Source organism: Motacilla alba, chromosome 1 (assembly GCF_015832195.1).
Source record: "Motacilla alba alba isolate MOTALB_02 chromosome 1, Motacilla_alba_V1.0_pri, whole genome shotgun sequence".
Lineage (NCBI taxonomy): Eukaryota > Metazoa > Chordata > Aves > Passeriformes > Motacillidae > Motacilla > Motacilla alba.
Genome location: NC_052016.1, coordinates 55,849,774 through 55,877,421, shown reverse-complemented (window position 1 = coordinate 55,877,421; position 27,648 = coordinate 55,849,774). Strand labels below are relative to the sequence as shown.

The 27,648-nt window shown below is 44.1% G+C and overlaps 1 protein-coding gene across 1 annotated transcript in view; it reads left to right on the top strand.

Annotated features, from left to right (window-relative positions):
* The window catches only part of FLT1 (fms related receptor tyrosine kinase 1), a 110,668-nt gene that overhangs the window by 73,770 nt on the left and 9,250 nt on the right, over positions 1-27,648 (top strand). The window contains exons 15-28 of the mRNA XM_038138267.1: positions 1,132-1,263; positions 7,373-7,479; positions 10,753-10,891; positions 15,789-15,893; positions 18,445-18,558; positions 19,329-19,417; positions 21,198-21,357; positions 21,775-21,872; positions 22,456-22,578; positions 23,656-23,767; positions 25,372-25,471; positions 26,767-26,872; positions 26,966-27,096; positions 27,485-27,569. Coding sequence (XP_037994195.1) covers positions 1,132-1,263; positions 7,373-7,479; positions 10,753-10,891; positions 15,789-15,893; positions 18,445-18,558; positions 19,329-19,417; positions 21,198-21,357; positions 21,775-21,872; positions 22,456-22,578; positions 23,656-23,767; positions 25,372-25,471; positions 26,767-26,872; positions 26,966-27,096; positions 27,485-27,569 — 1,601 coding nt within the window. The remainder of the gene's footprint in view (positions 1-1,131; positions 1,264-7,372; positions 7,480-10,752; positions 10,892-15,788; positions 15,894-18,444; positions 18,559-19,328; positions 19,418-21,197; positions 21,358-21,774; positions 21,873-22,455; positions 22,579-23,655; positions 23,768-25,371; positions 25,472-26,766; positions 26,873-26,965; positions 27,097-27,484; positions 27,570-27,648) is intronic.

Here is a 27,648-nt window from a genome sequence, read left to right as displayed (position 1 = left end):
ACACTCAGCAGAAATGTTCAAGGAGGTTTGGTCCATAGGAACTTGAATTCAAGATGCAGTCTTCTACAGAACATTTTAGAAAGTTTGCAATTATGGTCGTGTCCTGAATTACTGGGAATTACTACAGCATGAATAAAAACTACTGGAAAAAATTCTGAGGATTTCTCCAACTGAGTTATAAGCCTGTGCAGACTTTCAGCCCAGGTACTTGGCTTAATCTAGAGACAGATTCCATTAAGCTTTACAGTGATCACATTGCTTTAGTGTGCATTAATAACACTCTCTTCCAAAATGAATGTTATGTGTCTAACTTGGGTGTAACACAACAGACACAGTTTGGAGCCAGGGAGATGTCTCCAGAGGGTAGGTCAGAGCACTTCAGTTAGGTGCCTGAAATAGATGGTGGGAATATATTTTGATGGGACTGTGGTTCTGATGGAGCCAAACACAAGTGTGTACTTGACTGCACATTTCCTGGCTAGAAGGTGCCTTAGCAGCAGTCTTGAGGCCAAATCTGCTCCCTGCCTCTTCCTTGCTTCTTGGAGTATTGTCCAGGCTGTCTTCTGGGTTGACCTATCTGGAATAAACAAGATGTTTAAAACTTCAGGCAACTCCTATGCTTTAGGGCACACCCCATGGGGATTCTCTTTGCACTATCCAGAGCCCCTTTGCGAAGGAGCCGGTCGTTCCATGCCACGTGGGCAGGTGAGGTTTGGAGCAAGTCTGCTGCCCATAAGGACAGTCTGAAGGGCTTTTGGAAGGGCTCTAAGCTTGAGCTGCTTCTGGGGCAGACCTGGGCCTGTAAGTGCAGTAATCAGATTATCCTTTTTCCAAAAGCTGTAGACATGCTAAAGTGCTTACCTGGATGAAAGCATAGGCACAGTGCTATCAACATAAACAGTACCACCTTAGGCTGAACTTTTTGACTCACAAAAGTGCTTTATAAACACTGATTTCCAAGAGACTCACAAGATGTCCAAGTGTATTTGGCTTTCCTGCAGACAACATTGTGCTGTGCAGACTTTGGCTCAGATTTCTTTTGAGAAGAACTTGAAGCAGATACTGTTACACAAGGACCAGGTTTTGTTTATACCCTGGCTCCCTCTCATTGCAAAATATTTCATTTCACAGGAATAATTTTAGGGCCTGGAAGCCGAATGCTGTTGATTGAAAGAGTAAAAGAGGAGGATGAAGGACTTTACCAGTGTATAGCCACCAACTTGAAAGGGTCCGTGGAGAGTGCGGCATATGTCACGGTACAAGGTAAATCACCACACTAAATGGGAAGAGCAATCCTTCCAGAGAGGTGTTCTTATGCTGGAAGGGCAGGGGTATGACCTGGGATTCCTCTGGTGATCTCTGAAGCAATTTGAAGGAAGTCCTAGCAAGGGAAGCATACCAGGTTGGAAAGGAAGCCCAGCAGGAAATGCTAACTCAGAGTGTGTTTACACTGACCTAAAAAGAAGAATTGCTTCAACCCAACAAAGATCAGGTCAGGGTAGAAGACAAATGTAAATTTAGTATCAGCAAAACAAACAAAAACCAGAGTAAGTAACACTCTCCTACCCACACATTTTCCCATTTCAGGTTAATCCCATAGAAATTAAAGGCTGGGATATTCTAATTTGTTTATTTTTCAGTGTAAAGTGAATTGCCAAATCAGGCTGGAAGATTTTAGCCTTGCAATAGCTACATATGCAAAGGTACTACTATAAGGAAGTAGTTTGATTTAGTTATTTCTGTAACCATTACTTGAGCTATCGTGCTAATAATTTAAATGTCCAGCATTGTTCTGCCTTCTGACAATCTCGACTCATGCCTGTGGCAGGGAAATAAATTAATTTTACATTGAATAAAAAGAAAGCTTATTAAGTGACCTTTCAATTTCATTGAGTACCCTTTTGGCTCATGAATTATGAGATTAGAGAAGTAGGTTGACATTCTCCATATAGGTCAGTGTCGTGCATGTATTAAATTTGACATAATCTATTTTTCTGACCTGGTGTTAAGTAAGTAGTCCTGGATGCATTTAGTTCCACCTTAAAGAACACAATTTGAATATAACCAGGCCTCTTAGGCAGAGATCATATGTTTGTGGATGTTCTCATATAATTGTTAAATGTGTCCGAATACTTCTCAGTATTTGGATACCACTCTGCAGCACAAGACAATTACAACTAGTATTGATTTTTTTGCCATGAGTGTGTTAGCATTTGGAGTTAACAGTGATGATGCAATGATGTTTCTGCTTTAAAAGGTCAGGGATAAGTATATGCACGTGTGGGCTGGCCTAACGGGTGAAATTGAGGAGTTAAAACACCTATCCCCTTATGAATAATAGAATGATAGAATGGTCTGGGTTGGAAGGATCCTTAAATACCCTCTAGCTCCAGCCTGGTCTAATGGAAGGCAGGAACACCTCCACCAGACCAGGTTTCTCAAAGCCCCCTCCATCCCAGCCTTGAACACTTCCAGGGCTGCAACACCCAGAACTTCCTTGGGAAATCTGTGCCAGAGCTCATCATGCTTAGAGTAAAAAAGTGCTTCCCAATATCTGATCTAAACCTGTCCTCTTTCAGTCTGAAACCATTCTCCCTTGTCCTATCACGCCATGCCCTTGGAAGAAGTGACTCTCCATCTCTCTATTAGACCCCCTCTAAGTAATGGAAGGCTGCCAAAAGGTCTCCCTGGAGCCTTCTCCTCTCCAGGCTGAACAATTCCAGCTGTCTCAACCTGTCTTCATAGGAGAGGTGCTTCAGCCCTCTGGTCATCTTTGTGGCCTTCCTCTGGACTCAATTGTAGAGTTGTGAGAGGCAGAATCACCTCCCTCTAAGTGCCTTGATAATACTGAGGCTTTTATAGCTGCTGCAACAGCTAAATGAATAACTTGTGCTGGCTGCTTGCTGTCCAAATCATCCTACTAATTCATAGTCCTGGACAATGTAATTCATTATTGTATTGATTTTTAACACAATTGAAGCTTGGCTGTTTATTACAACCACAGGCATTCTGTCAGATGGCTTCTAAGAAGTCATATATCCTAGTCCAGAGAAGAGGAAAGAGAGCAGTCAGGAAGGCTTCTTCTGCGGTTACATATCCTGAGGGACCACGAGCAATGTTCTTGTATGCCTTCTATGGGAGCAGGAGATGAAGACTACCACATCAAAATGTATGGCTTTGAGAATGGATGATGAAAAGAGAGACAGTTTTTCTTATCTACTATGATTGAGGAAAATGTCTTTCCACTCTTTCCCTACTACATGAAGGGATGTCACTAGAGGGTTTTTTACTCATTCCTACACTGCTCTGGAGTGTCTGTCCCTCTCCCAGGAAATGGAAGCCTCCCACCTCACCCCTAAGCCTGGAGGGACAAGATCAGATCTTGAATGTGTGACTTCCTTTAAGCTTTGCCACTTTCTTGTCTCTCTGAGAAACACAGGCCCTGTGCCTGCAGCTGTGAGCACCAAAGCCTTGTCTCTGTCCTGGGACTCTCGGAACACGGGGCTGCAGATCAAAGGGAACAGAGGAGGGCCTCATGTTGATGGCCACGTTTAGCAGAGTGGAAGAGTAGTTTGTGAATGAGTCAGGAAGGAAACTGTCTGCTCTCTTTATTTCCTCTGAAAAAACATTCTTATACTCACAGATAAAACAATGTGTTATTTTTGTGTCTGAGATGGATGAATGGATGGGGGAATCCAAGGGCCATTTTGAAATAATTACAGGCTGTGTTTGGTTTGGAACCAGGGGTTGCTGAGCTGTCTGTGGAGAAGAAAGGCCATGTCTGTGGTCATGTCAGAGCAATCTCTCTGCTTGCTCTTGGATGAGTAACCAAAGAGGCAGCAAATCTGCAACAACAGAATAGAAACAGCAAATGGCACCCGAGCATCCAGCAGGTGGAGGGGACTGTACCCCTAAAAGCATGGGGAGAAATGCTGCTGGGCATGTGGGAAACACAGACTCTAGGGCAGCTTTTTTGGGAGGGTCAACATGCTTGCAGAGCTGCCATGAAAGCCATTTCCTGCTTCCCCTAGTGAGGACCCTTGCAGCCCCAGGGATACAGTTAGTTGCAGAGGTGCTGCTTTGAAGGAGATGTGTTGATAAAGGAAGGAGCAGCTTATGCTCACTGAAATAGGGACATACAGCAAGCAAAGGAATACAGCAATGTGTCCTGTCTTAAAGCTGATGCTTGATAACTTAATGTGAATCCTGCTGATGAAAAGGAAAACATCTCATTTATTAAGTATTCACTGAACAATGCTGACACTATGAAAATGGTGTTAGCTTTTAAAATAACTTATATTTAAATGACTTATTTTACATAACTTTTCTATCTATCTATCTATCTATCTATCTACCTATCTACCTACATACCTACCTACCTACCTACCTAACCTTTCTGACTTTGTATCTCAGAAAGTTGTTGTGCCTTTTGAGTCATGCTGAAGTCATCAGGAACTTCTCCATGAAGTTTAACTGGAATTCCCACAGCTACTAAACAAAGTTCAGCCTGGGTCATGACTTCAGTTTGCAAGATTAAAGGTGGACATCAGGGGACACTAAGACTCCTGTTGCCTCAGAAGTCCACTAAAGAGGTTTGGAATAGTTCAACCTCAGTTCAAACAAGGGTCACCATCAATGGTCTGGCTCAGTTATGACAAACTCTGAAGATGGACATTCCTCAGCATCTCTGAGCACCCATGCCAGTGCTGCAGCGCTGTGATTGTGAGATCACATGGATTAAGCAGGGTAGATCCCATTGGGGTAGGGCTGAGGGATCCTTTAGGTGCAGCAGATTGGCATTGTTGCCCCAGGCATTGCTTTTTTCCCTGGCTGACACCTGAGCTTCACCACAACGTTTAGGTGTTTAGAGCTGAAATCCTAATGAGAAAACCCATATCAGCCAAAGGCTTGAGTTTCTAGCTGCAGGGATCAGCAGATTAATCCAGGCTCTCATCCTGGCATACTTCCATGGTTCTGGTGGCTTGTGTTGCTACTGAAATAGAGAAGCTGCTGCTGGTGGCACTTCTTCACTGGCCCCCTCTTCACCCCTCTGCAGTCCTGCAGACATGGGGTAGTGCAGGGGGGCTTCAGGAGGGGAGAAAGGGGGCAGCTGCTTGGGGCAGAGTCAGGCAAATGGGACAGGCTGCACACAGGAAAAAATCTTTGTCTAATGAGTTGTCTGGTGAGTAAAGCTCTGGGAAGGAGGTGTAAGGGAATGCCTAAAATCTTCAGCTACCAGGCAGAGAGAGGGATTTAGCACTGATTACAGCCTCACCAAACTCTGCTAATCCTCAGGCCTCTTCTGAGTGCTTCTACCTGTTCTGCCCCAAATGAAACCTTTTTCTACCCAGCTGAGAGACCCATGGAGAGCTCTAACTTCAAGGCTCTCAGCAAGACTAGGACTCTGGCATTCGATAACCCCACCCAGCTGGAGAAATGCTTTCTGGTTGCCTACATTTGCTCAAACATTTCAAAGACAGCACTTTCACATCTCTTTGCTGACTCCTGAACAGCTGTTGTAGTGGTTAGAGGGTTGCTGTCTTCCACCCCAGGCCTGGCTGTACCTTGTAGGTGTTCTGTGTCCTGCCATATGAAGTTGTGGCAACCAATGAACCTTCAGCCCCCCAGGTTTTGCTGAATAAATATCAGAAACTATTATCTGCCTTCTGCAGGAGTGCTGCTCAGAAGCAAGAGGAGACTATCCAAATGTAAAAGGAAATGCAGATGCCAGAGAATAGGCAAGCTGCATTTTGCTGTATTATTTATGCTATCACTATATTCCATATCTAAATCAAGTACTGGGAAAAAATACTTGTGAAAAGAGAACTCTCTTTGTTTTTCTGGAGACTATTCTATCTCCATTCATAGTTGCAGTCATGTTTTTCCTCAATGGGCTTTATTCTCAAAGCTCCAGAATGGACGTCCCAGGGAAATCTTAGATATGGGGCATGAATACAAATCTGATTATCATTTTTAGGGAGGGAAGACATTATGCTGATTAAGCAACACATCCTCTAAACAAAGCTTTGTAGCCTTTTGCCTAAAACCAGCACAATCCCTCTGGATTACCCGGTAAACTCACCAGTGAGACACAATAACACTTTTTTCATTTGTCAGGAGTAACACCAAGCTGCCAGGCTCTGAAACTCTGCAAGTGCAGTTGACAAAACTACTGTGAAATCATGTTCAGAATTACTCCTCCTTGTCCTACCCTCTCTAGAGGGTATATCAGAATAAGAGGCAGGGTATGATGGTTCTTTTTGTGTCTTCTACCAATCAGATGGAAAACATATTGTGGGAACTGTGGGATTTTTGGTGCAGTCACGGGATTTGCAAAACAAACTGCTCGGAATCTATTTTACAAATCCCTAAATAGCAGTCTGAAGTGAGTTTTATTTTGGCTTTTTTAAAGATTTGTCAGTGGGCTCTAATACTTTCCAGATTTCTAATGTTCGTGTTTTCTTGCTGCTTCATTTTCAGTTGTGGCTGGTTTTATTTTTCCCTTTCTGTGCTTAATCAGTTGCCTGGTTTCTAGAGCTCTCCCAGCTCCCTGCCACCTGGGTTCTGTGGGGAGCTGCTGGGAAAGGAGGGGGTCCCATTTTCCCTCAGGGAGCCTGGCCATGGGCTGCTGGTGTGACTGGCAGGAGACCTGAGGGCACAGAGCCTGCCAGGGGAGCAGTGGATTGGAGGGAGGGCTAGGCCATGTGCCCTGGATTTCTGCCCAGTAGGAATGAGGCTCAAGACCCTGGTTCCATGCTGTGTATGAGCCCCCAGGTGACAGATCAGATCCATCCAAGCCATGGGAAAAAGAGCTCGTGGACTCCTGCTGGCAGCACCATGAATCTCCAAGAGAATCCCCAGGTCACCCCCAGTGATGGTTTTGGTGAGGCTGGAGGGTTTACAGCATGTCTGGGATGGAGGTGCAGGCTGCAGGGCTCAGCCGCCAGCAGGGAAGAGCTCTCTGAGAAGTGGATAAGGAAAGGCATCAGGTCCTGGACAGCAAACCCCAAGCAGCACCACTGCAATGTGCCCTGGGTCACACTCGGAGTCACTGGTGCCTACACCAGCACAAACCCTCCCAGGAGCTTCTCCTGCACCTTAGCAGCAGCTCTCACACCACAGTACCACCTGTGGGAAAGGCCCAGCAGAGCCATCCTTCTGTGCAGCCTTGTCCTCTCCTGAGGCTGCAGGAGACCTTTTTTTTTTGGCTCTGTGAGCCAGTCCAAACAGAGATTAATACCCCATTGAAAAGAGCTGGTCCTTCCTGGTATTTTATTTTAATGGGAAAAAAAAAACAAAACAACCCAACAACTATGAAGTACGCTTGGTTTGCAGGTCATTTTCTAATATGTTTTCCACTTGATTTTCCCAGGCATATCAGAGAGGTCCAACTTGGAGCTGATAACTCTGACCTGTACCTGTGTGGCTGCGACACTGTTCTGGCTCCTGTTGACACTCTTCATTCGCAAGCTGAAGATGGTAAGAGCAGACAGGGACCCCCTGTGGCACCTGCCTCTCCTTGACAGCCCTTTGTTCATGTCAGAAATTTTTCCCAGGCTGCTGGGATTGCTGGGTCTACCAAAGAAAAATTCTGTTTCACTTTCACAGCACCAAGACTGACAGAGTTCAAGGAGTGTTTGGACAACACTCTCAGGCACATGGCATGACTCTTGGGACTGTCCTTTGCAAGTCCAGGAATTGAGCTTTGATGATCCTTGTGGGTCCCTTCCAACTCAGAATATTCTATGATTCTATGATTCTTTGATACTGCTCACCCTTATTCCTGGTGAAGTAACCAGGCTGCTGACGGATCCTGGAGAACCTTGACTGGCAAGCCTGAGTATGAGTAAGCCAGAAAGAAAAGCCCGGGTGGGGACAAGGCTCTGAGGCTCACTTGGGTGCCTGACTCACACCAAAGGCATCCTCATTCCCTTACAGAAACTGTGGGGGTTTGGCATCCTAATGTCTTTGAAGATCTGAGTGAGTGGGAATGACAGATCTTCACAGAATGTGCTGGGGTCTGGTTCGCACAGTGTCTGGTATAATTACATCACTTCCAAAGTGATATTTTGCTGAAGGAGTTTTGATGGTGCAGCTTCTAGAGCAGATGATCCTGTACCAACATGATAAATTTAACTGCCCCTGCAGCTGACCCTCCTTCTTGTCCAAGGCTGACTGTGATGGTTTGAAACCCCTTTTTGCTGACAGCACCCTGTCTGTGTTGTATGATGTGTGCAGGCTAAAACCATGACAGCAAAATACAAAATACACAAAACACAGCTCCTCAGTCAGGCAGGAAGCTCTCAGTGTAACCTGCAGGAGCAGATGGATTTGAGGGAAGGTATTTGGGCACTGCAAGACACGAGCTGAGAAATGGCTGCGTGCCCCCTCTCCTCACTCCCACACCACCAGCAGCCATGGGGAATCACAGTGCAGCACCACAGGGATCTGCTCACAGCCAGCACAGCTGGGCGTGTCCCAGGTGGCTGAAGGATGGTTGCTGAAGGGCCACTGCTGAAGGGCCACTGCTGACAGGCCTGTAATCTCAACCTGCATTAAGGCCTGCCAGTGTCTTAGGCTGGGTACTAAGAACTTTTATTGACTGATGCAACAGACCTCCAAATCAGGATGGTATGGCAGCAGTCACTCTGCCTGCATTCCTACTGCTGCAGGCTTTGGTGAGGAGAAACGCGTGGGAGCTTGGGGGGAAAGGAAAGCAGAGGTCAGCTGGAGCTGTGGAGAAACTTCATAGCTGTAAGGGAAGTTACAAGGCAAGAGGGACCAGTACTGAATGCTCAACAGTAATGATAAAGCAAGCTATAATGTGACTGCAAATCTTGCTTGGGAAAAAGTAAGCTTTAAGTGTAGCAGATCTTTTTTGTTTTATTTTTTATGAGACCAAAACTTGTTAGATTGTTAAAAGATAATAAAAATATCATCAGATGATAAAAATATCATGTAGAACAAGGGACTTTCACTAAGTGACATGTTGAGGCAACTTTCCAACTAGTGTTAGTCTATGTTTATGGACTTCTCTGTGTTCCTCTTTTAAACACTTACTCTCAAAGATTTATATCTGGAATTAGCTCTGAATTAAATTTTATATACAAATTATGTTGCCACAACAGAAAAAAAATATGCTCTCCAAGAGCATTTACTTAAAACCTCTGTGATGCAGACAGGGACAGATTATATCCTTAACAAGTTTCCATCATTGAAAATGTTGCTTCAAATCTCTATTTGTGCCAAAAATTTGATATTGAGTGCATCTGAAGAAAGCACTGTGGGAAACTGTCTGACTTTTCCACTCTCCTATTGCTTTTACTGGAATGGGTCCACTTCAAAGCTCTTCTAACGTGATGGGTAGGAGCACTCTGGTACACATATCTCTATCTAGAAATGCCCTTTCTGGAGCACCACACAAGTTTCTGTTTTTACTCATATCCCACTTGTGTCCATGTTCTTTCCAGACTTAGTGGGTGGTTTGGAGCCAGGCTTTAAGCCTCCTGACATTTTCCCCAAGCATCAGTGCATCCTTCTTGGGACAAAATTTCTGGGTTTGGGGAGGATGAAAAGCAACTAGAACAGCAGTTGTTAATTACTGTCATTTTAGTCTAGTTGTGTTTGTAATCAAGGCATGCACTGCTGGGAATATCCTTCTCAAAAAACATGCCTAGAAATGCAGGTATTAGGGACATATTTCCAAACTGTAGGGGAGGGAAGTTGAAAATATTAGGAGGCAGTTGAAGCAAATAATAGAAAAGAGAATATGTGGTTATATCTGTATAATTGTGGTATCTGTATGTCTTTGTCCATGTGCTACTTTCACAAGTATAGGAAAAGCAACACCTTCAAGTTCAGTTCCGAAAATTCCCATAAACTCCAACTAATAGCCAGGAAATTATGGCAAACACTAGACCTTTCCTATAGAACGATAAGTACTCCTGTGTCAAGAAAAGTCCAACGGATTAGAATGGAAATCTTGATGCTCTTTGAAGGAACATACATTTCAAACTGGATGAACTGCAGGAAAATTTCACATCAGATTCATCTTTCCTTATATTTCTCATGTGGAGTGGATAATACATTTGCTCAGGAGAAACTAAGCTGGCTAATTAATTTGAAATTTTATGTTTTAAATTACGCGTTTGAGTCCAGCTGTTCATAAATTCCTCCAGACTCAAATGGTTTGAGTAAATTTCTCAGAAATTATACCAAAGAAACAAAAAATCCTACAAATTTGTCAGCAGTTTGTGAAGTGTACAATGTCCAGTGTCCTGACGACTTGTCTTGCACAATTTCTAACCACATAAGACCTATCTTTGCGGGATATATGGAACAAATAAACACTGGCAGTAGAACTCCATCTGTTGCATGTGGCCACTTCTTGCTTTGCACAATCATGAAGGAAAGTTATTTTTATCAGCAATGTTTAGTCACTTGCTGAAAGTATTTCTCCTGACTGTGCAGAGGGCCTGTGTCATAACACCATATGTTAATAGAGACCCACATGGATTTCATTGAAGAAACTGATATGTCCAGATGGAAGGAAAGCTAGAGGAAGGAGTTTCTTTCATATAAAATCTCTTGCAACATATAGAAAAGCCAAAGGGAGCTTAACCAAATCATCCAGTGTGCAGTGAAACACGCAGCCTTGTGAACAGAATAAACTTGGAGCCCTTGATCCAAACAAGAAGATGCTGAGAGATACTCTAATCCTCTTTCTCATTCTGCAATGTCTTTGTTTTCTAGCCTCGTTCCTCTGAAATGAAGACCAACCATTACCTGTCAATCATAATGGATCCTGATGAAGTCCCCTTAGATGAGCAATGTGAACGTCTACCTTATGATGCCAGCAAGTGGGAAATTGCAAGAGAAAGGCTAAAACTAGGTAATATTGGAATCGTTCATATAGAGTTAGGATTGATTGCATCTGTAACTCTGGGTAAAGAGGAGCTGGATGTGTTCTAGGCACTCAGCACAATGTACTGCAGGGTTTGGTGTGATCTATTCCACAATGAGAGCGCTGATCTGTGAATGTATTACAGCCTTTAGGACTGACTGACCATGTCTACTTGACTTTTCACATGTATATTTGGACTTCATGTAGGAAAGAAAAAATAGAACCACGAGATCATTTAGGTTGGAAAAGACCCTTAAGTCCAACTACGAATAATCTACCTGTTAACTCCAGGAAAAAGCTGTGGGAGACAGTGACAAAAGCTTTACTAAGGTCCAGGTAGACAACATCCACAGCCTTTCCCTCATCTATTAGGTTGGCCACTCTGCCACAGAAGGAGAATGTAGACAAGAATGATGCATTCTATATTTTGGAAACTGATTTACTTAAAACAGGACACAAAAAGAGCAATCAAAGAATTCCAAATCAGACTGCCAACTTCAATGTTTCTCTCTCTAGACGCAGGAGCCTGACCTTTGACATTTACTGTAGTTTTGGTGATTCACTCTAATAATGATGAAGGGTCTGGAGGATGAAGGGTCTGGAGGGGAAGCTGTATGAGGACCAGCTGAGGTCACTTGGTCTGTTCAGCCCGGAGAAGAGGAGTAGAGAGGAGACCTCACTACAGCTACAGCTTCCTCATGAGGGGAAGAGAGGAGCAGGCACTGATCTCTTCTCTGTGTTGCCAGTGACAGGACCCGAGGGAATGAATTTGTGTTAGGGAGGTTTAGGTTGGATATTAGAAAAAGGTTCTTCACCCAAAGTGTGGTTGGGCACTGGAACAGGCTCCCCAGGGAAATGGTCACAGCACCAAGACTGACAGAGCTCAAGAAGCATTTCAAAAACACTCTCAGGCACATGGTGTGCTGCTTGGAATTGTGCTGTCCAGGGCCAGGATCATCCACAAGGATGATCCTTGTGGGTCCCTTCCAACTCAGGATATTCTATGATTCTATGGTTTTCTTCCCTTTCTTCAACATGGAAACTTGGAAAAAGGCCTGTGCAGAAATGGGTCCTCATAATCCATCCTGCACCCCTTCCCACTTCTCCCTCTCCTTCTTTTTCCAGCACAATCTCCTTGTTTTCCATCTGTGCTGCAGTTTTATAAATATTCTGTTATTGCACCATAAAGAGCAAGAATGTGGCATATAAGTCCACACATAAATAAATACCCTTGAAAACTTTAAACCTACAGCCAGCTCCCCAGTAGATGTCCCAGCAAAAAGCATGGGTTTGGGACCATTCCTTATTAAGTCTAGTGTGGGGCTGATGAGAAGGGAAGCCGGGAAAGGACCTTATTTTGAAGTTGATGAATCCCTCCAGAAACCACACAGATTTTAGCAAGAAGGTCAACATTAAAATGTCAGTGATAAGCTCAGCCTCATTGCTATAGTGCTGTTTGTTCTTTCAGGCATGCATTACATTTGTCCTACAGCAAGGTCTACAAAATCCTCACATTTTAGTTAGGAGCTGTAACAGATTCCTCCTGTCTCCTGGGTATCAGGGACAGAGCTTGGTTAACACGTGCAAAATTAGGATCACACAAAATTTGCCTGCCAGAAGATACAAGGTGGCCAGATGTGGATAAGCACAGCTGAAATACATTGCTCTCGATTTATAATTGTCATACATAATTCTGGGAATGCTGGAGCCTTGTGCTGGAGTGACTTCAATCTTCAGACAATTTTCTTACAGCGATGGACCAAGAGCCTGATGTGCAGACAGTGTGACCACTGGGAAAGAAACAAACAGAAATGGAATGTAAACACCAAGGAAAAAACCATGCCTTTCAGGGTTAGTGTCTCGAGTCCAGAGGTGACGAACGATGACCAGAGAATGAGTTAAAAGTGGAAGAACTGGTGTAAACAAATAAAGAATGCTGACAATGAATGAGAACCAGATTTGAAGAAGTTGTGTATGTGCAGTATGCTAGATTAGCTCAGTGCAAGTCCTGCTTACATGGCAGTTGGCTCAGTCTTTCAGTAACCTTGGCAGTCTCTGAGGATTAGTGTCTCACAAACACAAAATGTGCTTCTATGGTTTTTAAAAAATATTTTTACTTGGAAATGCAACCCCTTCCAGCATCTGATGCGACTGTTTTTCTCTTTCCACCTACTTATCTTCCAGGACACATATTTATTATAACTTTTGCAAAGAAGGCTCTCCTTTCAGCCCACATCTCTTTTGCTGTGTGTTCCTCCAACATGCATACACACAGCCCACGGCTGTAACGCAATGCTTACATAACAGGACTCTCCCTTCATCTGTAAGAGGTACAGCCATCACAGGAAATTTCATATGGGCGTCGCTGAAGTCAGGGTAATTAATATTCAGCATAGATTAGTCTCACAGAGAGTAAAATGTCATCTTTTCATTAGGCAGAAAAACGCTGGCGCCATAAATCACTGTCAGTGTGGTTGGCAATAGCACACTGTGCTAGCTGAGCCATCATGCGCTTCTCCCCTCCTGCTTGGGCTTGACCTTCCCGATCTGGAGAGGTGCCACAGTGCCGAGGCCAGGGTGCAGGGCCCGGGGCAGTGTGGCTGCTGGCTACAGAGCAGTGTCACAGGCGCTGGTGGCAGCTGGCTTCCCAAGCCCTGCTCCTGCCTGTGCCTTGCAAGCCCACGGCGCTGGAACCGAGCACAGCATTTCCCACTCCTGGACGTGCACAGCTGTCCTGTGTAACATAATGGAAAATGTGAAGCCTCCCATGGGGAAAACCTAGATGACTCAAACAGCGGCAGAGAACCTGAGAAATGAGCACACCTTCGAGCCAGTGCCCTCCCACAGACATGGGGTGCGGTGCCTGCAAGTGCTTTTTGCTAATGCTCCAGGCCCAGCAACTGACATGGTTGAAGGACTCTGCTAAAATGGGACTGAAAGGAAATTCTCCTGATCCAAAACTCTTTGACTGAGTTGTATGTTCATTTTAATGTGTTCTGAGCGGCCCAGTAAATCCAAGTCAAGTGTGGAAAACTCAAGCAGAGCACTTTGCTTCACTGGTCTGGATCTAAATGAGGCAGCACTACTTACCTGAGCATTACCCCAAACATATCCAGTGTAGCTGCTCAAAGGCTATGACAAACTGACTGCTCAGATGGTTGAGCAACTTAATATTCCTCTGATTAATAATTTTGTATGTCAACAGAAGGGACTTCTGCAAGAACAACCATAGCCACAATTCAATACTAAACTGTGGAGATTTGAGCTACATGATGTAAAGTTAAAGCATCTCTGTCCTGTGTTACTATTCAGCACAGTACAAACAGCAGCAGAGCAGCAAGACTGAGTGTTGTTACAGTCTCCCATTGAATCACACCACTGTTTAGAGAAGGAAGTGCTGTTTCCAGTGCTCATTCTCCTTTCTGAAAGGTTAGCAGCTTTGTGCAGCTTTATGATCCAAGTGGTGACTAAGCAGGCTATCATAATGTGGGAAGTGAATTAACAGTGATGGAAACAGATTAAAACTACGGATTAAACAAAGGTATGGCGAGTTTTATAGGACCTCAAACTGCATTTTCTTTGTGCAGAAATCACAGACACTCAAAATGTTAAGGACTAAAAACATCAATTCACTAAGAAAACTGAGACCTGAGTCTTAATGGTGCTTCCCTTACACATCTGTTGAACAAAGAATCCATATGCAGTAACTGAAAAAGGCAACAGTAGGTTTTTAGATGCAGACTGAATCTGTATTTCTCTATCAAACACTAAGCCCTTCACAAACCAAGGTCAGTTTGTTGACGCTTTTCAGTCATGTAGATCAAGTTCTAAGTGGTTTTTATTTGCTGTAAAAAAATTACAACAGTTTTGCGCATCTAGAGTGGAAATAATTTTCTGGGATTTTTTTTTTGGCTTAGCTTATTCTACTTCATGTTTACATTGCTTTTATAACATGTTATTTGCTTTTACTGACAGACATACTGAGAATTACAGTTTAGATACAATATACACATATAAAAGCTAGTATTGATTAAAACTAGTACAGACAGCAGCTCTTTTTCTCTGCTTGCAAGTATCTCAGTGGGATTCATCTCTCACTCAGATACCAACAAGATAGATATCCAAGTGAGAGCTAGTCAAACAGGTGTTCATCATAGGAAGAGAAAATTGTCATGTGGAGATGGTCATGCCACATGTGCATATCTGAGAAACAAATGTATGGTACATGTTATCCTTTGTTTTTGTGTGAAAAGCTGACTGTTATTTTCTGCTCTTTACGCCGCAGATCCTGCTGCCATACTCTTGTTAGCCACTTTGGTACCTGGGTTCTGCTGAAGGTGAAGCACAATAGCAATCTAAAAATAGTTACTTAGAAACAAAACTTATTGCTAGAGCTGATATGTTGACAAGATCTCCCTGACTGGGCCTTGACAGCCTCTGCAGCTGGGCAGAGGCAGCCAGAGCTGTCCATGTGAACACGTTGTTGAAGGGGAAGAGTGTCTGTGTTGGCAGCACCACAGGCTGCTGCACGGTGCAGTGTGCCCAGGGAAAAGAGGAGCAAAATCTTTCTCTGGCAGAGCTAGACTGAAAAAATAAAATTTTAAGCCAGTGTACCTCCAATTAGTGGTTGCATTCATTTAGTGACATTTTCACTCCTATCACTTGCTTTCCCGATGACTCTGTCTTCTAGTTTGACTGCTTACTTTAAAAAAAAAAAAAACAAAAAAACAAAAAACCTAAACCAGGTTGGATATACATATGTTGGAAATATACCTATGGGACTCATTGGAAAGTACATTTTTCTGTTCATGATCTATGGAGCCATTTGCTGACAGGATTCCTCTTTTTCACCCAGATGTATCTCTCCACTTCATTCTCTTTACAGGAAAATCTCTTGGACACGGAGCTTTCGGAAAGGTGGTACAAGCATCTGCCTTTGGAATTAGGAAATCACCAACGTGCAGAATAGTTGCTGTGAAAATGTTGAAAGGTATCTTGCTGCACAGCTGCATTGGAAAAAATGATGCCTTATATGGTGGTGCATTTTTTTATACAACTCTTCCAAAAGCAAAAGCATTCCCCAATAACTTTTTAAAGCCTCCAAAATGTGTACAAATCAAGTTGCAGGAGCACCACAAATGAACCATGAAAGAACCATGCACCATGGCAGAACCATGAAATAAGAACTGCATTCTCAGTAAAAAGTCATACCATTATGCTCAACTGACTCTATACCAAATGCTGTAAATGAAATTTAGCTGAAGTACAAGGTATCCACCTTGATGTAAAGACACTTGGATAGAAGCTTTCATATTTTCCTTGGTCATTCATTCCAAGGAATGTTCATCTTACTGTTAAAACCAGATGCCTTATGTCTAATTCACATATGCCTGACTATTGCATCTCATTTAACCTTCTCAATTAGATTTTATAATGATTTTTCTTCATGAAGGCCCTTTTATTAAGCTAAACACATTGAGCAGTTTAAATCTTGGTGGTGTTGTGCAGCTATGCCCCCTCTGAACTGGCTGGAGGCTCATCACACGTTGCTTAGGATGATGACACCCAGGTTGTGCAATGGATTTGCCAGCACTGTTCACGCACCAGGGCTCATCTGAAAGTAAAATCATCCCCCAGCTATTCACTGCCACCTTTCTCATTGGAGCAGAAAGGACAATTCCCCTTGTTAATTTGAAGAGGGCGCTTGGGATGTTAGCAAGCAGGATGATATTCAGTCATAGCCTGCAGCAGCTGTGATTGAATGCCCTAACCCAGAGTCCCAATGGCATCCCTCCTATGTACTTGGCTTTCCCTTCTTTACGTGTGTAAGGATCAGAGCAGGCTTTTTTCTTTTCTTTATTTTTTTGCATTGCCCCAGGTGTTTATGCTGCAGTGCTCATCTGTTTTAATCCCTGAATCCTTTCTGGTGTTGTTTCTCCACCAGGACTCACCCCCTATTCTGCCAGCTTGGCTTGGAACCCCAGTGCTCTCTGTTGACTCTGTTCGGGAATACTTTGAATGAATCCATCTTAGCCAGGGGCTCCCAGCTTCACATATGCTTACTTGTCATTTATCAGGAGATGTCTACATGTAAATTCCAGCCCTTGGGGTGGACTGCTGGGTTCAGGGTTTCTTTATTTACATCAGCAGGCTTCTTGTGCCAGCCAGCACCACCAAGGAGCTCCTTGGTGTGGGTGCTCCTGGAATGGATGGGAGCAGAATGCAGCTACAAGAAGTGTTCCTGGTGGGATTCACACGTGCATGTGCAGAGCAGATGCTTGTATCTGAGTTAGTCACTCAAATGCCCTTCACTGGCAGCGGTGAGGACAACACTTCATCCCATCCTAAGGCAGATTCCTTAGGATGGAATGGATATTCCTCTTGCATACATGGAACTGAGTCCTTGCTCAGCTCTGCTGACAATGAAAGAGCTCATGGTGACCAGATCTTCTGTAGGTATCTTTAGTATCTCACCTAAAGCACGGGGAGATCTGCCTCATTCCTTGCGTCCTCACTAGATTATCCAGGAGCTCTGCAGTCATTCATTAGGCCTTATCCTCACAGAATTCCCATGTGGTGGAGGGGAGGTGCCACCACCCATACAAGCAAATAGCAGATCACCAAGTAGAAGACAAATTTTGTCTGGGACACCAAGAAAAACTGTTTCCATTCAGATATTGAAACCAAGCCCCTTAAGACCCAGCTCGAGGTTTTTTCCCACAGGATTGTTCTCCTTGCTCTTGGAGTCACTAAGCTGAAAAACTCCTTTTGGGCCTACACAAAGCAGTATTGTTTTTTCTTGTTTTCTTAACAAAATCAAATCCTGCAGGAAAAAAATTTTCTATGGGGGAATGAGAATTTTCACTCAACACTAAATGGAATGTTTTGGATCTATTTAAGGGACTTCTTATGTCACTCCTATTATTATTAACCATGACTGGTAAGGGTGAGATGTCGTCACTTCACTTTAACCAATTAATATTTACTTCCCTGGTCTACCACCAGGCTTCCAAGATAATGATCAGAACCAGGCAGGCATCACCCAGGGATAGTTCAGCTTTCTCTTATATAGATGGCTAAACTTGATGGCTACATCAGCTTCTCAAATACTTTGCTCTTGACACTGACCCCTTAAAACATTGATTAGTTCAGGCTGGTATACAACCCTTAGACAGCTAAGTCAGATCAGATGAAGCCAATTCTAGATAGAATTAATTATCATATTGAAATCCCTTTTTATTTGTTCTTTCGATTTTTTTTTTGGCTGAAACACCAGAACTATTCATGTAAAAAAAAAAAAAAAATCTCTCAGTTCTAAATAGGATAGAGTCACCTGGAAGGAAGTTGAGTGCCTGACTCTTTTTATGGGTTTAATTGCAACCAAGAGGATGCTGAGCAGGGAGGAATAGAGAGAGAACATCAATACAAGAAGTACATACAGTAACATAGATTATTTCAATGGAAAGTAATGAGAAGTGGTAAAGCTCAGCAGGACCAATATTTTGCCTTTTCACATTGACTTTTTTATTTTGTATTTACAGAAGGGGCCACAGCAAGTGAGTACAAAGCACTGATGACAGAGCTGAAAATCCTAATCCACATTGGTCATCATCTCAACATTGTGAATTTGTTAGGAGCTTGCACAAAAAATGGAGGTAAAAAAATCTGCACTGCTCTGAAAAGGGGTTTGGATTATCTCCCTGTAACAGCCAGTGACCCATGTTGTTTTTCATCCAGAGGTCAAGTTAGTAACTTTTATATTTGAGCTTATCCTGTAGTTGGTGAAAAAAAGAGGAAAAGAAAAAGAGATTTTCAGTCATTTAATGAAGTTATTAAACATTTCCTCTCTTTAAACTCTCTTTTAGTATTAATATGTGAAGTGTGAATTTAGGAATATGCCACTTGCTATCCTTTATCTCACTCACTCCACTGTTCAAGCTCAAGTTAAACATGATCTGGAGAGGCTGGGAACAAGGGATATCAGCTGCTGGCCCTGCACTATGAATCACAAAGCAGCTGTTGTAAAGTCCTCCATGATACCACACTAAGAAAATCAAAAGACTAGTATGGGAGTTTGTTTGTTTTAGATATGTCACCTATTTTAGCTCAGCAAGTGTGTGTGGGCTGTGGGACTCCAATCTGAACTGCCTGAAGAGGAAACTGAGTGTCCCTCAGGACCCAGACTCAAGACCCAGCTTTCCAAAATTAGGCCCTGCCCTAATTTCCAGAAGCAGTTTTGTTTTGATTATGTCCAGTGTTCTTCAAGCAGCCTTGTAGTTCTTGGGACGTGTTGCCAGTGATTCTGGGCTCAAGTTGTAGTTATGGGCATGAAAGACTCTTTCTCAGAACTGATGCCACCTTTTATTGCTTTATGCTGCTCAAAATGTTTGGTTGTTTTTTGTTTTTTTTTAATGTAATTGCCCAGGGCCTCTGATGGTGATTGTTGAATACTGCAAGTATGGAAATTTATCAAACTATCTGAAGAGCAAAAGGAATCTTTTCTGCCCTAACAAGGTGAGGAGGCAGATGGTCTTGGTAGGGTTCACCTTACCTGACGTAAGTGCTGATGATGTGGATGTCAGCTCTCTGAGCTGGTCTCCTCAGACACTCTTCTACCAAAGGAGAGAAATGACTTTTGGCTTCACCTGACCTATATTAATATTTGGTGTGGGATGTGTTGTGCCAAGAAAGGATTCACCTCTCCCTCCCTGACTGTGCAAGGAGACTGCTGTGACTAATTTGGCTGGAGCCATCTACAGCGAGGGGAAGTGGATCCTGTCCAAAGTGTCCCCGCACGCTCTTGCCCTGCTTTTGATGAACCCATTCCTGGTGAGCTTGAGGTCAGCAAAGCCAAAGGAAGTGGTTTTGCCCACTTATTTCAGTACTGCTGGGAGCACAAACAAGATAATACCAATTAAATCTCGTGTCCCAGGACACCCTAATATTCAGAGATTTACAAGTAATCTTATTATTGTGTGAGGAGAAGAGCTATCAAGAGGAAAAGAGATTAGAGTTTTGTCCTCACATCCCACAGCCTACTGAATCAAATTCATGATATGTTTCTTATTACAAACCTAAATCCAAATGTCCCAGAAAATTCAAATAGTTCCAGAAAAAATCCTCCAAATGATCCAGGGCTCTAACATGAGACTTAGGAGCCTAGATACAGAACAGCAGGTCTCCAAACCTCTGCTCTGCTGTGTCAAAAGCTCGTCAGCATCTCAGGGATTTTTTTTGGGGGGGTCTGTGGGAGAGCCCACTCAAGAGGACATCCCCCTCTGAAAGGCCTTTGCTGAGTCTCTGTTCCCAAGGCTGTCCATGCTGCACTCCACAGGAGACACAGCAACCGTCTCCTCCTACATGTGGCTGTTGGAGTGGGATGCTCAGCAGGGAGCATGGCTGGGCAGGGTCCATGCTGAGTGGAGTCATTCCCATACCCCCTTCCCACACCCAGTGCTCCAGCACCCTTGGGAAGCTTGCCTGGGCAGGAAGGAGGTGGAAGTTTGGCTCTGCACCAGCACGCACAGGGAATAGAGATGGTTGCAGGACAAGAGGAAAAGTAAGATGGGGCAAGCGTACAGCCAGGCAGCCAGGCTGCTCTACACGTAGCAGTGAGAAAGCTTTTTCCAAACAGTGTTGCATATGTCCCATTAAACAAGATTGGCCATGAGAAGAAAGCATTGGATCAAGGCAGTGAAGAGAGGCCGTCACTTCCAACAGCAGCTCTGTTTCAAACACCAAGTGCTCTTGCTCCCCATGGAAAGGGCTTACAAGCCCACACCAAACCCTGGGCAGGGACATAGAGACAGGTGTCTTAAACAGGTTGGGACCAAAAGCGGATGTTTGAGAGATCTGGGATACCTCCATTGTGGCCACAACCTTCCCAATCCACTTCTTCGTGCTCCTTCTCTGACAGCTGGAGAGAAATGGGCCCTTCCAGATGTCTCATTTCAGGCTGAGATGAGGCAGAGCCCAGCAGACAGGTCCATCCATACGCCCTGCAAATCCTCACTGTGGCAGATAGCCCACCGCCCTGGTTACCCTAAAATCATGTGCTGATGCTCCCAAGCCACCAAATTTCTGCCCTCTGGGGATGATGACCTTGGTGGAGCACAGCTCTGCCACCAATCCCTGCCCACCACAGTGGCACTGGACACCCCCAACCCATGTGAGATGTGACCACCCACGCCAGAGACCACCAGCCTAGCAGAAAGGTATCAGCAGTCTGCCTCAGTTCCTCCCCACCCCCTCCACTGCTCTGATGCAGCACCACTTCTCCTCTTTTTGTTTGAAGGACTCCTCTCTGCAGGGAGAGCCAATGAAAGAGAAAAAGGATACTGAGCCAGTGGAAAGCAAAACACAAAGGCTGGCCAGTGTCACCAGCAGGGAGAGCTTCGCCAGCTCTGGGTTCCAGGAAGATAAAAGCCTGAGTGATGTGGAGGAGGACGAGGAGGGTAGGTATTAATTCCTTCCTGTCCCTACACGGACTGTGATATTTTTACAACATACTGTGAATCCCTGAAATTTTTTTCCTCATTTATCACCCTAATAAACATCCGTGGGAGATGCTCAGAGGGTCATGTCCAGAGGGTAGAAGATTTAAAAAAAGATTATTTCCAGGGTTACTAAATCTGACAGGAAAATGTGTGATTGTTTGTTCTGACTGCTCCTTATCTTTGGGGAAAACACAGCAGTGTCCAAAGCATGGGGTGTACAGCAAGCACTATTTTTGTTTCCAATGATGGTGGGTTGACCTTCAAATACTCCTCCATAAAGACTGAATTTATGGGAATAATGGGGTCTGTAAGAAAGGGGGGAAACAACTGCCTGTGAGCTACCTTTGTAACAAACCCTGCTTTGCACCTCTGCAGATGCTGATGACCTGTACAAGTTGCCCCTCACTATGGAGGACCTGATCTCTTACAGCTTTCAGGTGGCCAGAGGCATGGAGTTCCTCTCTTCCAGAAAGGCGAGTTTTGCACTGAGGGTTTTTTGCTGCAGAAGGACAGGATTCAGGGGTGAAATCATGTCTACATTGTAGTGACACCTTCCTTGGGAGAGGTCCCAAAGGAAGAGCTGTTTTCCTCTTGGCATTATAAATATAACTGTGTTTATCCAAGTATCCCTAGTCCATAAACACAGGATCATGACTGAAGGCATTGGGTCAAGCTCATTCATTTGGGCAAGATCTTTTGGGTGTGGTAGGTTTTTACTCAATTTCAACATATATTAGGGAGCTCCAAATGATTCAGCTCTTTCCCTGCAAATGTCAAAGGGCTTACAAATTTGTCACTTTCAGGACATAGTAATTATTTTAAAAAACAATTACTGCTGTTTACAGTAACTTCATGTAAACTACAGGCAACTTCCCTAAAAAAATTAAAATTAAAATTAAAATTAAAATTAAAATTAATAATAATAATAATAATAATAATAATAATAATAATAATAATAATAATAATAATAATGAATTTTTAAAGGATATGGGAGACAGGAAATTTGTGGGCAGGAATAAGGAAATGCAGTTTGATTGTGAAACTGTTTTATTATAGTGCATTCATCGTGACCTGGCAGCCAGAAACATCCTTTTATCTGAGAACAATGTTGTGAAGATCTGTGATTTTGGCCTCGCAAGAGATATTTATAAGAATCCTGATTATGTGAGAAAAGGAGATGTAAGTCAAGATGCTGTTTATTTACCCAAATGTTTATAACATGTCATTTCAAACTGTCCACCAAAACATTCTGTAGACGTTCACATTTCCCAAATCTAAGAGCTCAAAAGCTGTTGGTTTTTATGTGAAGATGAGCTGTCCAGATGTGTTGTAGGTCTGGGAAGCATTTCAATCCCAGGCATGAGGCTTAGACATGCTAACTGCTTCACAGCTTTGCCCCGTTAATACTTTGGTTTTTTAGACATATCTTGGCTGATTCACCATAACCCCCTACTCTGTAAACTTCCTTCAAGGAAAACAGTCCCTCCAAAAGAAAGTGTGTACCCCCCAGTGCTCGTGGTGCTCTGAGCAGCTGAGCAGGACTTGTTCCTCCAGCACCTGCTTGTTGTTTTTTTGCCCCCACTGCAGAGAGCAGGCAGTGACTGCCCTGCCAGCCCCACCGTGAAGGGCTGGGCCAGCAAACTGTGCTTGCACCCACCCCTGCCGTGGGAATTTGGTGTGGCCATTGCAGTCATGCAGAGAGTCTCTTTCTGGAGGTATCATCCACCTGCCAGCCATTCCCACATCCGTAAATAGCTTCCAGGGTTTACAGCATTGCAAATTAGCTGCGAAATGTTCACATAGCTTTGGTACTGCTCAGGAGACCCTAACAAGCTGTGCTGAGGGGGCTTCAAGGGTTGCTCCTGCAATTCTGGCTCTGAAAATTTCCCACAGAATATCTCCAACATCGTTACAGAATAGTTGGTGCTTGGATGCAGGGCTTTCTGCTCTGTCTCTATGATGCTGGCAAGAGACATCTGCTCCCACACACTCCCACATCCCCGTAAAGAAAAGGCCTGGTCACAGGTTTCCAATGTCTGGTGTTTTGTGACACATGTTTTTTAAAAACAGCCTTTTACTCCAACAATTTGTTAAGCGTATGAATGAGTGTGAGTTTATCTTGACTGCCTGTAAGGAAATCCCACAGGTTCCTGCCTGAATGGTAATTATTTACATAACAATATATAGTTGATTCATCTATGATTAAAATCTTTCAGGCTTTGAAAATAATAGTCAGATTTGTCCCTTTTACTCCAGGCTCGACTTCCTCTCAAGTGGATGGCTCCCGAATCCATATTTGATAAAATCTACAATACAAAAAGCGACGTGTGGTCCTTCGGGGTCTTGCTGTGGGAGATATTTTCCTTGGGTACGTTAACTCTGCACCCCAGGAGCTTGACAGGAGTGGGGACTGCAGCTTCCATTACCTTCAACGATCTTTTGGCAGGTGTTTCAGAGAGACCTAAAGCAGAAGCAGAGGGATTATCGTGCCCCTGTGAACTAGAAATTTTGGGGCTTTTAAGAGTGCTGAAAGCTCATTTGCCAAGCTGAAAGCCTGAAAGGATAGCACAGCTGTCTGAGAACTTTACCAGCTACTTCTGCCATGGGCAAAACCTAAGCTTCCAACTTTTCCCTGTAGAAAGCCTTGGCAGAGAACGCAGGGCAGCACAGCCAGAGCAGTCACAGTGCTTTGTCTGACTGATGGCACTAGCCAGGAAAATCAGGCAATTTTTAAAGTATTTTAATTGAATGTGGAACCCTGTGGGATAACACAGAGTTGTGATTCTAGGTCACCAGCTGCCCAAGACCAAGGCACCACCTCCTGTGCCACAGACAGCACTCAAGACACAGAGTGCCATGAGCTGAGTGCTCTCTCAAAAGCTTCTTATTCCTCTTGTGGGAGCAAGGGAGCCAAACTCACAGTTTGCACGTCTCAGATCCTGTTACCCCTATTTCCAGCCTGAGTCCAGGAGGTTCCCCCCAGCCCAGGAGGGATCCAGCACACCCCTCACCCGGGCTGCGGGACACAGCAGGCAAAAAGCATCTGCACTGATGCCGCAGGATGAACTAGAGCATGCAATCTGAAATTAAAACCCAGTGAAGCCTTTTTTTTTTCCTTTCTTTCATGTGGAAAAGGCAGGATACAAGATGTACACTGAGTGGGAACAACAATGACTGTCAGAATAGAAGAATCTTAATTGAGTTCAACACAGAGGCTGACAAAAGAGGCGAACAGCAGAGGAAACAATACTATACAATTCTCAGGACAATCAATCATTTATTAGTTTAAATACATGTTGTTGGTCAGCCTGCCAACTCTTGTGATTTTATGGTCAGCCTCATAATACCTGCTATTTTTTTTCTTAAAGCCCCAGCTCCTTGAACCTGGTGACTCTCTGACTCTATGAAAGGTCCTTTTTTTTTTTTCCCTTTCATTTTCCCTTTTCCTGATTTTTTTTTTTGTCTACAGAAAAGAAAATACCAACAATACAATCAGGCTGCATCTGAAAACACAGAAAATAGAAAAACAATGCAAATGCACTGTGACCTCATTTAAAACAATCCTTTCAATTTTTTCAAGGTGATTTGGGGCATTTGGGGTTTGCTAATATTATGCTCACTAGAATTTGGAGTAGTCCAAACCAATAGAAAGATCAGACTTGGCTTTTCAAGGGAAAATATTCAAATCAAATTCATGTGCATTTTTTCTATTCGGGCCAGGAAAGCACCACCAATAGTTGTGGTCTTGATCTTGCCCCCTCCTCCAAAGACTGGGGCTTGGAGCACAATCAGCAGTAATTCCCTGCCTGTGGCAGCCAGCAGGGCCAGACCCTGCAGGGGGGCACCCCCTGACCCCCAGCTCTGCAACCTGGTGATGCACTCCCCAAGGGAGAGTTTGAGGGAGACGCATAGGGCCACAATGAGGTCACAGGTACTCAAGGCATGTATCTATTCTCCCAATGTCACTTCCAGGTGCCTCTCCTTACCCTGGAGTCCAAATAGACGAGGATTTCTGCAGCAGGCTGAAGGAAGGCACAAGAATGCGAGCCCCAGAGCAAGCGACCGAGGAGATGTAAGATGCCTTTGCTTGCCTTGTGTACCACTGCCCTGCAGATGATATTCCAGCCTCTAAAAGTACCCTGTGCCAGCCTAAGGAAAAACAACCCAATCCTCCATCGGTGTCTTCTTGTACACCCCCCATCCTGGCCCCTGGCTCTTCCAGAGGGTAGGGGACAACAAGGACTTGAGCCCACTGCACCACCAGAGCTGTGCTCTCATGGAAGCTGAGCAAGGAGGAGGAGGAGGAGGAGGAAGGTCATTCATTCCTTGCTAGGTTTAATATTTACTGAAATGCATAGAGATAAGTACTGGAGGAATGTGACATTTTTAACATCATCTTGACTTAGGAAGTGACAGTGGAGGCTTCCTCACAATCACTCGGGTAAAGAGGGTCCACCCTTTCCTGTACACCGTGTCTGATGGCAGAGGAAGGTGATGGGGACCCACAGCCGCCCCGCCCAGGTTGTCTGAGTCCTTACTGCCATGTCAGCTGTCACTCCCTTCTCCCCTGCCTCCATTTGCAGTCTCAAGCTGCTACTGCATGGCCAACACCTTTTTGGAGACCAGGGTGGGTCAGGACAGAGCAGCTTGCCTGGGGAGGCCCATGCAGCACACTGAACATTCACCCCGGGATACAAATCATTGAGGACCATGAACATGTCCAGGGTATTTCACCTCTGGAGGCAAAATCGAGTACGTGTGGGTGTCTTGGTGCCTTCCCGAGTGCTATGTCACGACTCTAAATAGCAACACTTACCAAAAAATAGTTCTAGCAGAAGAAAAGGATGCAACCCAGCCATGCCTATCTGGGAGTATTGCCCATTGACTAATTTTATTATCCTAGTGACAGTAGATAAGAGCTTTTTTTTTGTCTCTTCCACATATTTTATTGCAGGAAGGAAAGCTTGGCTCAACCAATACAAGGAAGTGACACATCCATATAAGTCATCTTAGGATGCCTTTAGGATACTTTAACCTAAACATTGCCAGTTAATAGATGTTTAATACAAAGGTTTAATGCTTAATTAGGAATGAAAAAAAGGAAGTATGACTGGTTGGCTGAATTATCCTTTTGATGTGGTATTCTGGGGTGTTGCACGAAGGTTTTCTGTTTTTGTGGAAAGTTTACTGCTTTACTTTTAGTAAGAGGCCTCAACAGTGTTAGAGAGAATCTTTGTAAAACCAAGCAGGTTGAGGAGTTACCTCCCTATGGCTGTCTATCGATGACAAAATGTCAAAGACTGTGCTGCCTTGGATCAAACAGAGCTGTAACCCCACCATGTGCTCACTTTGCTATTGTCCTCACAGTTACCAAATCATGCTGGACTGCTGGCAGAGCAATCCCAACAACAGGCCACGGTTCTCCGAGCTGGTGAAAAAGCTGGGTGACCTGCTGCAAGCAAACGTCCAGCAGGTATTAATGTCACAACCGCATGCTGTCACCAAGGCAGGGGCAACTGCCCACGTGGACCCAGGAGTAAGGCTTTTATTTCTTGTTTACATTTAGGAAGGTAAAGACTACATACCCCTCAGCACAATATTTACAATAGAAAGTGGGTCTCCTCCTGCATCTGATCCTTTGTGCAATGACAATTTTCCTGTTACAAGCTCGAGTTGTGGAAGCACCGAAAATGTCAGGTGAGATAAGCAAGATTAAAACCGTGTTTGTTGGGGGTGGTAGCTCGCTGCATAGCTCAGTTTGGACCTGGGTGGGAGAAAACACTCAGAGACAGCCCACAAAGTGGCCTGAGTGTCCCACCAGTTGCTGAGTCACCCACTGCTGTGGTTCTTTGGAGTGCCCCTGCCCAAGGGGAGGTACAGGGCTCAGGTGCTGTGAGAGGCACAACTGTCCGTACCTGGGACTGGGGAGTGAGATTTGGGTGGGGTCTGGTTAACAAGTTCCTTTTGTATGACCTACCTCGAAGATAGTTGGGAACAGCCTAAAGAAACAGAGGAATTCCTAACCCTTCCTGCTTGTGCACTTCACACTCTCACCAAAAACTGTCCTCCTTCTCTTGTTGAACAGATACATAAACACGTCCAAAATAAACCCCCCTCAGCGTATAAAGACATTTGAAGAGCTTCCCATGAAGGAAACACTTGTATTTAATGTAAGTGACTTCTGGGCCAAATGATATGCCATGTATTTCTTGTTACTTATGTGACAGATTTATACAGGGATAATCAGGA